This window comes from Triticum aestivum, chromosome 6B (genome assembly GCF_018294505.1).
Source record: "Triticum aestivum cultivar Chinese Spring chromosome 6B, IWGSC CS RefSeq v2.1, whole genome shotgun sequence".
NCBI lineage: Eukaryota > Viridiplantae > Streptophyta > Magnoliopsida > Poales > Poaceae > Triticum > Triticum aestivum.
In genome coordinates, this window is record NC_057810.1 from 431,430,742 (window position 1) to 431,447,756 (window position 17,015).

The 17,015-nt window shown below is 44.8% G+C and overlaps 2 protein-coding genes across 25 annotated transcripts; both read left to right on the forward strand.

The window, feature by feature from the left end:
• Nucleotides 1-903: 903 nt before the first annotated feature.
• On the forward strand, nt 904-8,089 carry LOC123137356 (uncharacterized). 3 transcript variants are annotated; one of them, XM_044557073.1, is made up of 6 exons: nt 904-1,461; nt 6,122-6,274; nt 6,717-6,897; nt 6,999-7,472; nt 7,558-7,610; nt 7,849-8,089. In XM_044557073.1, the coding sequence occupies exons 3-6, from the start codon at nt 6,814-6,816 to the stop codon at nt 8,066-8,068; spliced, it is 831 nt and encodes a 276-aa protein (XP_044413008.1). In that variant the 5' UTR covers nt 904-1,461; nt 6,122-6,274; nt 6,717-6,813; the 3' UTR covers nt 8,069-8,089. The 3 variants fall into 3 exon arrangements, 2 of the variants coding, with proteins under 2 accessions (XP_044413008.1, XP_044413007.1); XR_006468159.1 differs by lacking the exon at nt 904-1,461 and having other exon boundaries at nt 1,758-6,274; nt 6,717-7,236; nt 7,335-7,472; XM_044557072.1 differs by lacking the exon at nt 904-1,461 and having other exon boundaries at nt 1,758-6,274.
• Nucleotides 8,090-9,249: 1,160 nt separating this feature from the next.
• On the forward strand, nt 9,250-16,566 carry LOC123137357 (uncharacterized). Of its 22 annotated transcripts, none has more exons than XR_006468177.1 (8): nt 9,253-9,765; nt 9,878-10,041; nt 10,193-10,252; nt 13,319-13,603; nt 13,918-13,949; nt 14,061-14,190; nt 15,183-15,248; nt 15,655-16,566. XR_006468177.1 is itself a non-coding variant. In XM_044557075.1 (7 exons), exons 2-6 carry the CDS (start codon nt 9,966-9,968, stop codon nt 15,215-15,217), a joined length of 333 nt encoding a protein of 110 aa, XP_044413010.1. In that variant the 5' UTR covers nt 9,250-9,765; nt 9,878-9,965; the 3' UTR covers nt 15,218-15,248; nt 15,646-16,566. The 22 variants fall into 22 exon arrangements, 2 of the variants coding, with proteins under 2 accessions (XP_044413010.1, XP_044413009.1); XR_006468169.1 differs by having other exon boundaries at nt 9,256-9,765; nt 13,551-13,603; nt 15,646-16,566; XM_044557075.1 differs by lacking the exon at nt 13,319-13,603 and having other exon boundaries at nt 9,250-9,765; nt 15,646-16,566.
• The last annotated feature ends 449 nt before the right edge of the window (nt 16,567-17,015 follow it).

Consider the following 17,015-nt stretch of genomic DNA (forward strand, 5'->3'; position numbering starts at 1 on the left):
AAAAGTTCATCGAATTTGAATAAAGTTCATGTGATCTGAAAAAGTAAAACGATTTAAAAAAGCATGACATTCTTTTAAAAACTCACGCATTAAAATAGCAAAAAAAGAAAGAAAAAAAGGGAAAAACGAATAAAACCATCAAGAATTCGTGAAGCAGAAAAAACAAAATAAAAAGAAAGAGCGACTGAACTTAGCACACAACAAGCGCGATGTCGTAGTGGTTGGAGCGCAGCCATCGTAAGGAGTCCGGCGTGGGTTTTTTTCCGCAAAACTAAGTGGGCCGGCCCAGCTTGGACTGCTGCAGGCGCCCGTTTGCAAATTGCACTGTAACGGGCGCGTGCAGCGCTAAATAGGAAAACCCTGCATGCATGCATTAAGCACTAATTAGACCAAAGGCCCATACGTGAGTCAAGGGAGGCATGAAAGAAGAAAGGCCATACATGCATGCAATTAGAGCCTAGTTATGTAATCAAGAGATAAGAGAAGGATGTTACCACAGGCCTCCTGAGAGCTCAGTGATTCTGGGCCGTTGGATGCGATTTCTGGATGCGTTCTCGTCCGTTGGATCAAGATATGGATGAACCTGCGCCGTCGGATCGGAAAAAACTACTGCTGAAATGAACAGTATCTCCCTGTAACGCCTCCCCCGCACGTTTTTTACCGCCTTTTTTCGTTCTTGGGTCGCTGGCGTGTGGGTCCGTTCGCGGGCGGGCCTACGTTGTCAGCGACCGCGGCTTGGTCCCGGCCCGGTCGCCCCGTCGCGCGCGTCGGCGGGGGAAAGATCTCGTGCCACCGCACGTAAAATCCTGCCCCCGCCGAGGGTGTTTCGGTCTTTTCGCTCCCGGGGGTCGTGCGTGGCGTGCGGTGGTTTGCTCGTCCGGCTATGGGGTGGGGGAGGGCAGCGACCCACCCTTTCGTGCTCTCATTCGTCCCTCTCGTCTCCCTCTTTCTGGATCTCGTCCTCTCTCGTCGCCGGCGCTTCTCCTTCTCGATTCGACGCCGTCCTTCAGGTGGTTTCCCACCCTACCCCGCGCTCGCCTCCCTACCCAGGCGCCGTCATCTCCTTCGCCGCCGGGAGCTCGACCGGGATGCCTGCTCACGCTCACGGAGGCCGAGGCGGCTGGGCTGCTCTGGTTTGCGCGGCCGCCTCGGCCTCGGACTGAGAGGGCGGGCGAACGACGGGATGATGGTGGAGGCAGCCGACCGACGGACGGACTCACCGCTCCTCGGGGCCAGCCCCTCCCCTCCCCCGCACCGGACCGTGCATCGGCTTGGAGGCCCCTCGGGGCCGCCGCCGCTGCGGGAGCCGTCCGCGGCCGTGCGGGCTGGGGACCGAGCGGCGGGTTTCGATTGAGGGCTTGGCCGGGCCGGCGCGGGATCTGATCTGAGCCGCCGTCCATGGATTTCTCGCAGCTTGGCTGCATCTTGCTTAGGATTTGGTACTACCTCCGTCCTGTCCTGGTTAGTGCTCCCCTGCATACTCCCTCCCTCTCTCTCTCCCTCGGTGTGGACGCCCGCACCTGAACCCAAACCCTAACCCGAATCAGGCGAGCGCTCGTTGCCGGATCGCTGAACCATCCTCCCGGTGGCCGCCGCGTCAGTTCCGCACCGCTACAGCGCCGCCAGCCGCCGCCGCTCCATTGGCTTGGATTTGGTTGCGGCGTGGGCTTGGAACCGTACGGTGTTTGTGGTCTGATGCGTGTTCCGCGCTGGGAGGTTTGGTCGGCTGACGCCAGGTATGAGCAGCTCCTCATGCGTGCACGCATGCATGAATGTGATGTGTACTCCCTCTGTAAAGAAATATCATGGTCATGTTGCTTGGTGTGCAACCTCTTTCTCATCAGAGAAAATAGTGGCGGAGCTATGATGAAGATTGTTGCTGAAATAATCATTGTCTTGAGCAATCAAGACACTGGTGCTGGTGGTGGTGGATACTAAGCATCTACAGCCGGACTTGCTGACTGACCCATCATTTCGGTGGCCGCCCTCTCAATCCCGTCGCTATGGTGCCGCCAGCCACCGACATTCCATTGCCTTGGATCCGGTTGTGGCGTGGGCTGGGAACCGCACGGTCTTATCTGAGAGGTGTGCTCCGAGCTGGAGGTTTGGTTGGTTGAGGCCAGGTATGAGCAGCTCCTCAGACTGATGGATGGATGGCCACCACGGAGGTGACAGCAGGTGAAGCGTGGACTCCTTCGGGTTGTTGTAGTCAGTGAGGCTGCGGCCATCGTCCAGCTGCTTACCAGCAAAGATAAGGCCCTGCTGGTCAGGGCGGATGCCCTCCTTGTCCTTGATCTTGGCCTTGACATTGTCAATGGTGTCAGAACTCTCAACCCGAGTGACGTATGCATGCATGCATGTGTGTACCATGCTGCGGCCGAAATCAGTGTTTTGACCCTTTTTGGAAAAGCTCAGCACAAAATGAACCATGTTGGAATAAGAGACGAGTGGATGCCGGAGGCTCCTCAGCGATCGCGGTTCTCAGCCGTTGGATCGGGCCGCTTGATGCGTTTTCGTCCGTTGGATCGACATCTGGAGGAATCTGCGCCGTCGGATCGAAATCGGATCGAAAAAATCTACTGCTGGCGCCTCCCCCCGCTCGTTTTTACTTCGTTTTTACCGTTCTGAAGTCGCTGACGTGTGGGTCCGTTCGCGGGTGGGCCTCCGTTGTCAGCGACCGTGGCTTGGTTCCGGTCCGGTCGCCCCGTCGCGCGCGTCGGCGGGGGAAAGATCTCATGCCACCGCATGTAAAATCCTGCCCCCGCCGAGGGTGTTTCGGTCTTTTCGCTCCCGGGGGTCGTGCGTGGCGTGCGGTGGTTTGCTCGTCCGGCTATGGGGTGGGGGAGGGCAGCGACCCACCCTTTCGTCCTCTCATTCGTCCCTCTCGTCTCCCTCTTTCTGGATCTCGTTCTCTCTCGTCGCCGGCGCTTCTCCTTCTCGATTCGACACCGTCCTTCGGGTGGTTTCCCACCCTACCTTTTGGGTGAACCATGTTGGAAACTTATCTGGGGCGATGATGATAAAATTTGGCTGACATAAACTTTTCTTCGATTATTCGAGGAGCTATGGGCATAAAAAACCCACTCCCCCCTCTTTTCGAACCTTTTCATTCTCACTGAATATTGACGGCTCTCTCTTGGATGGTCATTCTGTTGAGTGATAACCAGAGGAGCTCGACTTCATTGGTGGGGGTTGATCTGGTGAAAGAAGATGGTGGAGCTAGGTTGTATGATATATCAAAGGCGAATCTGAGCCCTCTCAAATCTCAATGCAACTAATATTGTGCCTTCTACACATTTATTTATTCTTATCGCCTTTTGATGTTTAGAAGTGATGAATTGTCACGGTTCTGGCATTTGCTATCTCATTAGGAGCAGATACACGCAAATCACCTCTTGTGGTGTTTGGTTTGCCTTCTCGTGATTTTGTTGTCCATTGTGGGAGCCAGTTTGGTGCATTCGGGCTTTTTCTTTTCTGTTCTTACTTTTCCTTGAATGGTTGTGATAATTCTGCTGTCTCTTGGATAGTTTTTGGGGTTACCTTATTGGGGTCGGGGTCAGTTTGCTTGTTTCATTTGCTATTTGACTTTTGATAATCTCATTCTTCTACTATATTCTTTATCTACTTATCAATTTGTACTTTTGGTTACTCCTCACTTCTTTACTGGTTTCAACTTAAGGGTCATATAGGGTGTTTAGATGTCAAGATTATGGTTTCTTTCATGTCATGTTCATGAATGGCTGTGATGATATAGCTTCTCTGTGAGAGCTTCTATCTAACACCTGAATTGATTCAGTTGGTGCTAAACTAGGATGGTTTGTGTCATAGCAATTAACCAGTTTAACTGGGGCGATGATGATAAAACATGGCTGACATAAACTTGTCTTCGATTATTCTGAGTAAAAATGATAGTTTCCTCAACAAAATTTTAACTGATCTTTCCCTTTTTGGGAATTTGTGTTCTTGCTCACTAGCATCCATGTAAAATCATGTTCTGGTGGATGCAAAGGACTGTTTTGCAAGTTAGTATCATTTTGTTGGTTTTGCAGTATGTCAACCAGTTCTGTTGTTTTAGGAACAGTACTCCAGCCGTACTTATTCTTGTCTTCCGTTCTTTTGTTTCTGTTCTTCCTTATTCTTGAAAGGCTATGATAATTCTGCTGTCCCTTGGATAGTTTTTGAAACCATTTTATTTGGTGCTGGGTCAGTTTGCTTCTATTTGACTTGACAATTTCATCCTTCTTTTCTATTCTTTATCTACTTATCAGTTTGTACTTTTGGTTACTCTTTACTAAGTTATTGGCTTCAACTTAAGGGTTGTATAGGGCAAGTTCAGATGTCAAGATTACTGTTTCTTTCGTGTCATGTTCATGAATGGCTGTGATGATATAGCTTCCCCGTGAGAGCTTCTATCAAACACCTGAATTGATTCAATTGGTGCTAAACTAGGATGGATCGTGTCACAACAAGTAACCAGTTTAGCGGCTAATTATTACTCCCTCCGTTCACAAATATAAGATGTTCATGGTTATTCTACCAGAAGTTCAGTTATGGCGTCGAGATGGGGTATATCTGAGCCATTTACTTGTGCATGTCCCAGTTTTTGTGTCCACCAGATCATGATTTGCTCCTGATATAGTGATTCTTTCTGCTTTCACCGATTCTTGTGTGGTTTCTGGTCATCTTTTGTTCTTTGAGAATTGGCTTCTCTCTGTTACTCTTTTTGTGGGATTGCGCCAAGTGTTGTTGATGGCAATGATGAGCAAGGCTCATTCAGAGGTGTACTGTGATCAGATACCATCGCTTGTTTTTATGGTATGGGTTGGGGTTAGGGTTTTGTGTGACTAGGTGGAAGTGTGCAAATCAGGACGGCTTGCTTTCGGTGAGCAACCATTTGAATGCTGAAATGTCCACGGGTTTAAGGGCATCTCCAACATGGATCACTAAACTTATCGGATACAGAGTGGCTATATGATAGACGAGCCAACTCTGAGCCTCCCATTTTTTTAATTAAATATGACCTCTCTTTCTACAATTTGTGGTTATGTGCTTATGTATATTTTTGAATATTATTGGTTTGGTTCTTCTCAATATATTAATGATTTATATAGCAGTATTGGGATCTCACTGTAGTATATGTTATCATCTACGACACTTATGAGATAGCTCATAGCAAACAGGATGTTGAGCTATTTTATGCTCAGAATGCTTTGAATTAGTAAATGCATCAATAGGTTCTACTTTGTTTGAATAAAAAACAATCATGTGTGCCGAGGGCCCGGGAAGCAAGCAGAGGGTTTCGCATCTCTTGTTCAAACTATGCTATTATTTGCAACTGTATGTCCTTTGTTACTTGCATGTTCTGTTTCTTTGCCCCATTTAGTCGTTCCTGCATTTTATTCATGGTTTTCTTCCTTTCATACCTTTGTTGTCTTATTGTATAAATTGTGCTACATTGCTCTTTTTCATTCATGCATTTGCTGCACTATGGCACCTCAGCAATAAGATACAGTATTACATTTCGTCTTTGTTGTCTTCAATAAGATACTGTATCTATTTGGTTTTGATTCTACCCATTTATTTTTGGTATACATGATTTATAGCAGTGTTGGGATATCGCTGAAATATATGTTCTCATCGACGACACGTAGAGTTATGCTCATAAAGAACTGGATATTGAGCTATTTTACTCTTCCTGCACTAGCTGATGCATCAATAGGCTCTACTTTGTTTCAATTAAAAACAATCCTGTGTGCCAAGGGCCCTTGGAAGAGGCAGAGGGCTTTGCATCTTCGCTTAGCTTTCCCATTGAGTCGTTGTGCATTTTATTCTGCGCAAGGTTTTCTTCTCTTAATGTACAAATTGTGCTACGTTTCTCGAGCATCTGCATCAGCAAAGAATATATATACGTACTAGATTTTTGGTCTTTTATGCCATTATATATTTATTTAGTTTTGAATCTGCCCTTTTATTTTGCTACACGGTATGTCCATCTAATCTGCAGCTCTCCCCCTATTTCTATTTTTGCCTCTTCTCTTCATTGTAAAAATTGTGCTACGTTCCCCTTTTTCATTTTATTTCCCTTGGACTCTAAATACGTGCCCACATCTGGGGATTTCAGGTCGCCATGGTCGCCGACCAGCTCCTTGATCAGAACGCGATGGCCGACGACGAGCTCCGTGATCAGATCACGCTGGCGCCCGAGAAACTCCCTGTTCCTAACCCAGCGCCTTCCGCCTGCTCCACCAACAACTGTCTGCGGGGGCTTGCACAGGTGAGCTGACACCCGTCACATCCCCCCTCTGATTTTACTAGATGACTGACAAAAAAACTGATTGGCATAGCATCTCGCGTCCGTCTCTGAAGAGAAACACATGTCTCATCTAGGGGCTGTGCATACTCGGGCTCACCACGTTCAATTTTAAACCTATCTCATTTACTGCATCTACCACATGTACTGATTTGCTCTCCAGTAAAAAACAAACGTTCTTTATCATGTCCTGAGCTATATTAAAGCTGTGATGTATGAAATTACATACAGAGTTGTCCCAGAGCTTAATTTTTTTTCTTACAAATAACAAATTCACACTGATAAAAAATTCCTGCAAATTTCCTGAAATTACATATAGGTTGACATCGACTGGCATTTGCCTTGCCCCCTGCCTTTACAATAACACATTCACTCCATTCTTACTGTGTCATGATTTCTGAACCAGGTTTCGCCATATCATCTTGGATACTGTGTTTGAGAAAGTTGGCCTTCCATCAGCTGCCTACTCTGCACCGAGCTCCTCTTCCAGTTCAGGCAACACCATGGCTGATGGATCCTCCGCAATGGCAACCTCGTTCGTGAACGTCCTGATAGATGATGGGCTGCTGATCAAGAACCTTCCTCCGGTTAAGTTGAAAGCTCTTATTGTATCGTTCTTCTCTTCATTCCTCAATTTCATGGCTCATGGCATGCTAATATAAAAAGTTTACCTCCTGCACAATCAAAGCTGTCTCCAATCCACGTCACCATCAGCAAGCAATTCATTCTTGAACGAGCAATTGAAACAATTGGTGGCACACTCCATCCATTCACTTTTACCGGTACAAGCAGCGATGATGTCGACGTCTCTCTCTCCATTGACCTACCTCCCCACAGCAAAAGCATGTCAAGCACAAGAAAGGAATTCCATGCCCCACACATCGAATCTACATGTGTTGCTGCCCTCGCGTACCTACAGAAAACAGGTATAGTCACAATCGATGATGCAAACTTTGCAGAGCTGAAAATATGCAAAAGGGAACTTCAGGCTGAGGAGTTCTGGTCCTCGACTCTCTATGATAAGGCCAATGCCCTGGGCAACCAGCTCTCTTTACTGACTGCCGCCAAGCAGAAACCCCAGCCTGAGGATAAACAAGGAGCTGCTGTGTTGCCTCCTAACCATCATAATACTCCACAGACCAGGCAGAAAGTGCTTTCCGAGGTAAACGACGGCACAATACTTTTGTCCCTCTGTGTTATCCTCCAGTGCTTAATGCTCGTTTCCCTTAACCATTGCTCATCCACAGCATGCCACTGGAAGGGAAACCACATCAACCCCTGTCACAGAAACAAACAATAGGTACTCTCCATTACATTGCCACACAACGCCGCTGCAAGTTCTTGCATTCCTCTGTATACCACCTTACCTCTCATGTGATGCTTTCTATGTTGTGTGTTTCCTATATTAGATAAGGGCTATTGCTTGCTTAGACCATATTGATTCTGATTGGCCTATTGTTCAAGTTCAAGATAGTAGGGTTGATGCTTGAGTACATAAATCATTCAATTACATACATCTCACAGTTTGTTTCTATCAGGTTCGTGCGAGGTAGTCCCTATGAAGTACATCGACAAGCCGGATGGATTACGGCGCCTATTAGTATGCTTAGTGATAATGACTCCTTAGTTGACAATGTTTATTATGTTCTTGCTCTTATTACCTTCTCTTATGTGTTCTCGCTTTTGGTATTGAACCTGATGTCAAATGGCTATCTTTTGTGGTCATGTAAACGCACCAAGTTTGATTCTGCCTTATAAACCAATGTTTATCTTGTGCTCCATCGTGCTTTATTTTTTACCGCAATTGAATTTTTCTTTAATTTAGTATTACCCTGTATAAGTGTAAATGCTATGCCTAAGTTCCTACTGACATAGACAAAACGCTTGGACCGGCACCCTCGCGCCAAGGCGCGTTGCTGATCTAGTTAGATTTGATGGGGCCAGGCCCAGCTGTGCTCCCGACGTCTCAATTAAACAAGACCAAGTCTCCGAGAGTTCCTGTTCGGCGCCTTATGCGCCCGAACAGGTCCCTGACGCCCACGCAGCGCCCTATTGGGCCGGCCCGTGAACGTATTGTGCCCGCGAACCTGTAGTAAAGAAACACCGGCAGAAAACATGCCTACCCCAGGATTCAAACTCAGGTCACTCGGCGACTATGCCAGATTCGCTAACCACTACATCAAATGCACATTTTTGATTGATATAAACCACCAAACTTATAAGAACAAGTGCTGCTGCGCTATTTATTGCACAATGCCCACCATTGTTTGAATTATTTAGAAAAAAATCGTGAATTTAAAAACGTTCGTCATTTTTTAAGAACAATTCACATACTTAAGAAAAAGCTTCATCGATTTTGAAAAAAGTTCAACCCTTTTCAAAAATGTTCATCGAATTTGAAGAAAAGCTCATCAATTTATAAAAAAAATTCATCGAGTTTGAAAAAAGTTCATCAAACTTGAAAAAAGTTCATCAAATTTGAAGAAAAGTTCATCGATTTTAAAAAAAGTTCATCGGGTTTGAAAAAGGTTCATCAAATTTGAAGAAAATTTCATATCAAGTTCTCAAAAAAATTCATCAAATTTGAAGAAAAGTTCATCAAACTTGAAAAAAGTTCATCAAATTTGAAGAAAAGTTCATCAATTTTGAAAAAAGTTCATATCAAGTTTTCAGAAAAGCTCATCAAAATTGAAGAAAAGTTCATCAAACTCAACAAACGTTCATCAAATTGAAGAAAAAATCATCAATTTTGAAAAAGGATCATCAAATTTGATAAGAAGTTCGTCGATTTTTAAGAAATAGTCACGAATTTTTTAGAAAAACATCGAACCAGGAAGAAGATTAAAGAAGAAAAGAAAAAAGAAAAGCAGACAATAATACTCCCTCTGTTCCAAAATAGTTGTCGTCGGGGATTATCAGTTCATTTTTTGTCACGTTACGATATTTCTCCCGTTTCCCCTTTTGCCCTCGCACTCGCTCTCTCCCCGACCGCACGCTCTCTCCCGGCCAACACTCTCTCCCCGACGACCACAAGGCGCCCGACGACCACTCGCTCCTCCCTGCCCAGATCCCTTGTGCCGCCGGCCAGTCGCCGCCCTCTCCCTCTCGTCGGTGTCTTCCTCACCGCAGCCTTGCTCCTCACCACCCCTAAAACTAGCAACCCGTCTCCCCCTCGTCGGTCAAAGGTGAAATTTTTACCAGCCGGGGTGCTCGATCTGTGGGCGGCGGTGCTCGATCCGTGTTGGAGCAGCGGGAGGAGGAGGGCAGTGCTGGATTGGAGCAGCGGTGCTGGACCGGAGCAGCGGGAATAGGGGGGGTGGTGCCGGCCGCTCTTACTTTGTGTAGTCCTCTTCACTCTCGTCATGTCGTTGCCACCGCCGAGGAAGACGGAGAGCCTGTCGGAGGGATGAGCGCCATGGCCAGTTCTGACCTCCTCCGTCCAGATCCAGCTCCAGGTCAGTTCACTACTCTTCCTCTCTCCATGAATTTTTTTGGGGCAGAGCCGATTTGGCCAGCCTCCAGCTGCGAATTTCTACTGAATCGCCTGCCGTTTGTGGGTAATTCCAGCAATCATCCCCTCTTGCTGCTTGCTATCTCAATTTCAAGACTGAAGAAGAGAACATGGGGAGCAGCAGCTGCCCTCTGCTCTGCTCTTATGCGAATGCTCTACTGCAGGACCGTGGCAGCGATGCTCGCCAAAGCGGACGACAACCACTCCCGTGCAAACAAAGGTACAGACTGGTCCTGGTGGGTGATGAGGGCGCTCTGGCCTCTGTAGTTACATGAGACAACAGTTCTTTGTGCAAATGTTGACTGAATTTGCCTCTGACTCGTCTCTGCACTTGACTGAATTCGCCTCTTTGTGCAATGTTGCTGCTACAGGTGAGCATTCAGGAAAAGAACACTTGGCTGAACTTCAGGAAAAAGATGCACTGAATCTTAGTAAGCGGATACTCATAGTCGAATTCTTTTGGATGCACATATAGTTTGTATCACAACTTAAATAATGACAGTAAATAAACTCTCAATTGCACTGTCCAGTAATTGAAAATAAATTACACCTTTTCAGTTAATCTAAATTAACTGAAACCTTTTGTACTCCCATGATCAGTGTTAACACCGAATTTGTAAGTGCAAGTAGTGCTTGTTTTCAGGAGTAGGATGCTGATCAATAGTGCTTGTTTGGAGTAATTGTTTGCTCTGTAGTGCATTTTTGCTGCAGCCTAATCTGTGGAGTATCAAGCTAATTGGAAGAAAGCCAATTGCTTGCTCTGTAGAAACTTTTATGTGCTCGAGTATAGGATTTGCTGTTTAGCAAGGCTTTGAGTAATTCTACTCACTTCTCTTCTCTTCAGTAAATTAAATTTAGGAGTAGGAGTAGTTCTTAGAACTACTATGCACCTTAAAACTACTCCTGTTAATTAACTGAAACTACTCTGCACCTTAGAACTACTCCTGTTAATTAACTGAAAATACTTTTTTAAGTTAATTAACTTAATTTCTTTCTGTTAGGAGTAGGAGTAGTTCTTGGAGTAGGAAGAGGAGCAGTGCGAAGAATTCTCTTCTCTTCTCTTACTCTTCTCTTCTCTACTCTCGCTCTCTTCTCTTCACTTCTCTTTCTCTTCTCTTTTCAGTAGTCTGCTCCAAAATTCTGCAATGAGGCCCGTGTTTCCACTGCTATATATTTTCTGAATCACATTTTCAGTTTTGCAAATTCTGCAATTTTGCACATGAAGCTTCTGTAATTTTGCCCATGAAGCTTCAGATTTTAGCACATGAAGCTTCTGCTACTGTTAATCTTGTCATGAATCTTCTGTTGACTTGGTACATTAGCTTAAAATGAATCTTTTCCTTTAAGTAAAACTAAATGAAACTTTTTTTTAATTTAACAGTTGCAGACTTGCAGTAGTATAGCACTTGCAGTAGTGTAGGACATCAGTAGTTTAGTGTAGGACAGCAATAGTTTGGTGTAAGTTTCAGTTCATTAACTGAATTTTTTCAGTTACTTAACTAAAACTTTTTCAGTTACAACAGGACTTCTCTTCTCTCTTCTTCTCTCTTCTCTTTCTCTTCTTGCATCTGTAGTTTAGTGTACTTCCCTTGTGCCCTCCATACTCCTCTCCTCTCCCACTCATTTCCTCTCCTACTACTTTGCTTGTTCTCTTCTTCTCTAAATTATCTTCTCATCTCTAAATTCACTCATCTTGTCTCCTACTACTCTCTTCTCTTCTCTTTCATTTAAATGGAGTACTCCACACAAGCAAATGAATTACACATACAAGTCTCACAAAATGGAGAAAAAATATATGGAGTAAAAATGATCACAAAATGAAGTTACACATACAAGCCTCACAAAATGGAGTATTACACATATGGAGTAATTTCACATGGGATGCACTCCGCACAAGTCTCATCTCAAGGAACTACACATACTCCACATCTGAACAAGCCTCATGTCAAGCATCGGAACAAGCCTCATCTCAAGCATCTGAACAAGCTCATCTCAAGCATCTGAACAAGCCTCATGTCAAGAATCGGAACAAGCCTCATCTCAAGCATCTGAACAAGCCTCATGTCAAGCATCGGAACAAGCCTCATCTCAAGCATCTGAACAAGCCTCATGTCAAGCATCGGAACAAGTCTCATCTCAAGCATTCGAACAAGCCTCATCTCAAGCATCCGAACAAGCCTCATCACTGAACCCTCCCCATTACCTCTAAGTTGTATAGGGCATTCGTGTAAACCTCTTTCGGGCATGTTAGTCTTGGAGGTAGCTACCCAAGACCCTCAAGCCTTTCCTTGTTAACATGTGGTATTTTATACCCATTTCCCTCCGCATGGTTCATGATCTCAATCATGCACATTTGTAGAGTTAGGAAAATTCTGTTGAGCTTGTAAACATCATAGCCTTCAAATTCCTCCCAAACACCTGCAATAAGGTCTTGTAGTGTTTTAGGACTCAGACAATCTGTCAGCGATTGCAGCGAGTTGAAAAACCCAAGGTCAAGCACATTCAAATCAGGACTGTTGGCAGGCTGTTGTACTAATCTAATGTCAAGTCTAGTTTTTGCGACAGCTGCTAGAAATTCCTGGTCATCTGGCAAGATATGGGGCTTAGCATTATCCTGCTGAATGTAGATGGTCTGTCCAGCATCACTTTCCGGCCAAACTGCTTGTATCGCTGGCAAGACTTTCTCTATCAGGAACTCCCTCATCACTTTTCTATCGACCTTTATTGACTTTGTCTCTATTGTACCTCTGGGCCTGTTGTCGCTTCTCCTCTGAGCAGGAACTTCTTTCACGAATGGCCAGATACCGATTTTCCTAGAGAAGGTCACGTTCCTTCGCTGTCCCACCTTGGCCTAGCAACGGCCGTTAAAAACATCACCTTGCCAATACAGTTGCCGTGTATAGGCCTCGTAGGCTCTTCCTCCCCATCCAGCAGATAATATGTTCTATTCTTCTTTGTCATGTTAAACCACTTCTCGTCAATATGGACAACGTTATGCAGTCTTGAACTTAGGCCTCGCAGTTGTTGTTGTTGCCTCATCAAAAATCGACAAACAAAAATTCATCCTATCCATCTTATTCTTTTCCTTTAAAGCCGGCTTCACACAGTTTGTATGCCTCCTAATCAAATTTAGCATGAACTTTCTATGAAGTGTAGTAGGCTACATCCCAGTTGACAGGCTAGTGATCTAATAGTAGACCTCCTGTTTAATGGGATTGTTAGGATTTTTTCTAGGTTAATGTCCTTAGGCTTTCTTCCAGAATTTCCTTTTCTCTGATCGGCAACATCTACCTCTTGACCTTGTTGAATTTGCAACATTGCTTTCCTCCAAATTCTTTGTATATTCCAAACACCCACTCCAAAATTTTTTGCAATATCTTGCTTATCAGTTTTCTTAAAAGTGCCTCCTCTACTCATACACAGTGTATGCAATGCTACATAAGCATCAATTTTTTGCTGATCATTGAGGGTTTTATTTTTTCTACCAACTTGCCCAGCACCCGCACCAAGACATACAACAAAGAAATGATTAAATGAAATGATCAAGTGATGAAGTGATGGAATGATCAAGTGATGAAATGATGGAATGATCAAGTGTAACTGTACCTGGATTTTGAACAATTTCGTCTCCTTCCATTCCCTCTCCATCATCTCCTTCCATATCATCTCCTACATGTCCTTCCATTTCATTTTCTGCATTTTCATCCATTTCACCCACATCTTCTGCAGGTGGAGTGAAGTTGAGGTCTGGGAGATCCATTTTCTCCTGAAGATATGAATATGTAAGATGAAGTAGAAGTAGAAGTAGAAGTAGAAGTAGAAGTACAAGAAGAAGAAGAAGAAGTACATATAAATTCAGTCTGTGTACTGTCAATTGTTGTATGTTTACTGTCAAAGCAAGAATTAGTCAATTGCTGTCTGTTTACTGTCAAAGCAAGAATGACAATATTGTTATGGTCAATTGTTGTCCGTTTACTGTCAAAGCAAGAATTAGTTTCCTAGGTTAATGAAACATTACCAGCCATAATTAGTTTTCTGTATCTTAATTATCTCTGAACATTTTTGCCTGAAAACTGAATGTACAATGTTTCTGTAGATAATTTGGTCGAAAAGGGACGACATGCTGAGGTGTACAACATTCAGTTTCTCTTTCGACATGCTGAGCTCTATAAGTGCTCACATTCTTTGTATGGATCTTATTGAATGAGTACTTGTTAACATTGGTACCATTTTCTTCAGATTTTCGTTGGTGGTCTTCTGATTGATTTGGAAGGAAGAATTGTTGGTATGAATTTCATAGACGAGAATAAAACTCCCTTTTTGCCCGTCCAGATTGTTGGGAGATGCCTGAAACACTTCAGAAATTTGGGTATGTTTTTCTTTTCCTTTGCTCCTGAAGCTATTCTGTACTTAGGCCTGAAGCTATAAAATTTTGTTTCCTTGGCAAAAAATTCAGTTTACAAAAATACTGTAAATGACATCAGTAGAGATTAGTTGAAGAGATTACTGCTTTAAATGACATCAGTAGAGATTAGTTGGTGTAGTACTACCTGAAGTGACATTACTTAGTGTAGTACTGCTTGGAGTAGCCTGCTTGCAGTACTTCTTTTCATGGAGCTGCTTGCAGTAGTTTATGATTTGCAGTCAGATTAGCTTGGAGCGGTAGCATTGCTTGCTCTGCTATTCTCTTCTCTTCTTTTATTTTAATTAAAATTAACTCAACCTTTTCCTTTAGTAAAATTAGCCGGAACTTTCCCAGTTAATTAAAATAACTGAAACTGTTCCTTTAATGCTTGCATAAACTTTTTTATACTCTAATGAAGGTTTTGTGTACTCTACTGCTTGCATCAGTACTTTTAAAAATAAATGAATCTTTTCTCTCTTCTCTTCTCTTTGTCAAGAATGTACTTACTCAAGAATTACCACCACTTAGACCAAAGGACCAGTTGGTATTAATTTCAGAGATAGATGTAATTTCAGTTAAATTCAGTTATGCACACAAAATTCAGTTAATAGCTTAATGTTTTGGACTGATGATGTTGTTGGAATTTGTACTACTGAAAATTAAAAAAATGTACTCCTTTAATTAACATTGATTCATTGAGATGGTGGTATGATCAAATTAAGAAAATTCAGTACCTTTTCTGTTACTGTAGAGTACTTAAAAATTAGGAGTAGCTAGGAGCAAAATTAAAATTAGGATTAGGATGGTGGTATGATTGCTGCTATTCTTAACATCATTGGCTGGCTTGCCATCTCCTTCGCAAAAGTATGACAATAGTGCATTTTCCAAAGGCTTAGTTTCACCACTTGCTGTTGCTGCTTCTGAACCTGTCGCGCTTGTCGGCGTTTGTTTTACAGGACACTTCTTTCCTGTATATGTGACGATTGCTTGAAGGATTTGGTGTTGGTGTCATATCCTACACGGTTAGTATAAGAAATCTTTCTGCCTGCTTTTTTTTGCATTAAGTATGTCTATCTAGTTAAGTTATTAAGCAACCAAGAACATCCTAGCCGAAGTTGCATGACCCAATACTAACACCAGAAGTGATCTCATAGATGTAGAGCCACACTTAGTGCCAGAACTAACATTGTTTTCTTGAGTTCTTAATCATGATCTGGAGTACTAGCATGGAGTAATTTGTTTGCAAGAGTACAATTGCAAGCATGAGTACACTGAATTTCTTGTAGCAGATGGAGCACATAAAAATGGAGTAGCTCACCTACCGTTGATCTGCTAATTTGCCAATTTTCTGCTCCTTGCTGCTCCTTGCTGATCCTTGCTGCTCCTTGCTGATCCTTGCTTCTACTGTTGATCTGCTAGTTTTGACAGGTGAACAGATGGACAGTGGCTGCTCCTTGCTGATCAATTCAAAATTGCTCTGGCTATCAATTCAAGCTTGCTATGATTGGTGAGAAGACGTCCTGGTCAATCACCACATCTGATCAATTTCTGTCTGTGGCGAGAAGAAGTGGTACAACTCCGGCGATCAATTTCTTTGGCGATTAACAATTTTGATCAATTCAAACAGCAACACATGCAGTGCTAGTGCTGCTGTTGGTCAGTGCGGGGAGTAGCACGGGCGGAGGTCAATTGGCCGGATCCGGAGCTCCAGTGCCTGAATCGAGGAGCTGGAAGGCTGAGGCAGGAGGAGGAGCACAGGCTGCACTGCTGCTGCTGTTGGTCAGTGCGGGGAGGAGCACGGACGGAGGTCAATTGGCCGGATCCGGAGCTCCAGTGCCTGAATCAAGGAGCTGGAAGGCTCAGGCAGGAGGAGGAGGAGCACGGGCGGCGCTGTTGCTGGTCGGTGCGGGGAGGAGCATGGGCGGCGCGAAGGCCAGTAGTCGCGGGGGGCGCGACGGCCAGGAGTCGCGGGCGGCTGGAGGCTGTGGCGGACGGCGAGGGAGCTGCGTACGAGTTTGGGCTCTTGATTGGAGCGGAGGAAGGCGGCCGACGAGGGAGCTGCGACCGGCGCGGACGGACGCCGGAGCTGCAGCAGTGGGATGGAGCCTGGCGGAGGGGAGGAGCGATGGAGTAAGACGAAGATCCCCGGCGACAAGAATTTCAAATTGAGGGTAGTTTGGTATTTTATCCTGTTTTCACCTGGTCGGAAAAGTTCCCCAACGACAACTATTTCGGAACAGAGGGAGTAGAAGGGAAAGATGTTAGTAGTCACGTGAGAATTGGTGGCGGGATGGTAAGTAGGAGCTAATTTAAGGCGGCAGGTCCTGTGTTCGAGTCTCACCTTAGCCGCTTTTTTGTGCGAAAAACAGAATAGAGAAAAGAGTAGATGGGCCGGCCCAGCGCGAAGGGTGGGTATGCGCCCGTTAGCGAAAACGCCTGTAACGGGCGCTAAAGGCGCCGAATAGTAACCAGCCAAGTAACGAGCGCTAAAGGCGCCGAATAGTAACCAGCCAAGTCTCCACTATACGGAACGGCCAGCGACACCCCACGCTCTCACGATCTGCACGATTGCGACGTGCCCGAGTAGAAGCTTGGCGCGCGCGGTAATCCCCCAGGACGAGGCACATCGATGCATCCACTGCTCCCCTATAAGTACACGGTCTCCTGGTTTACAAGAGGCTGCTCGCTCATCATCGACCATTCATCCATCCATCGCTCCTGCACATACATACGCTCCAACACAACTAGCCTGCAACCACGCCGCTGGCCGTTCGTCTGCTCACCGTCGT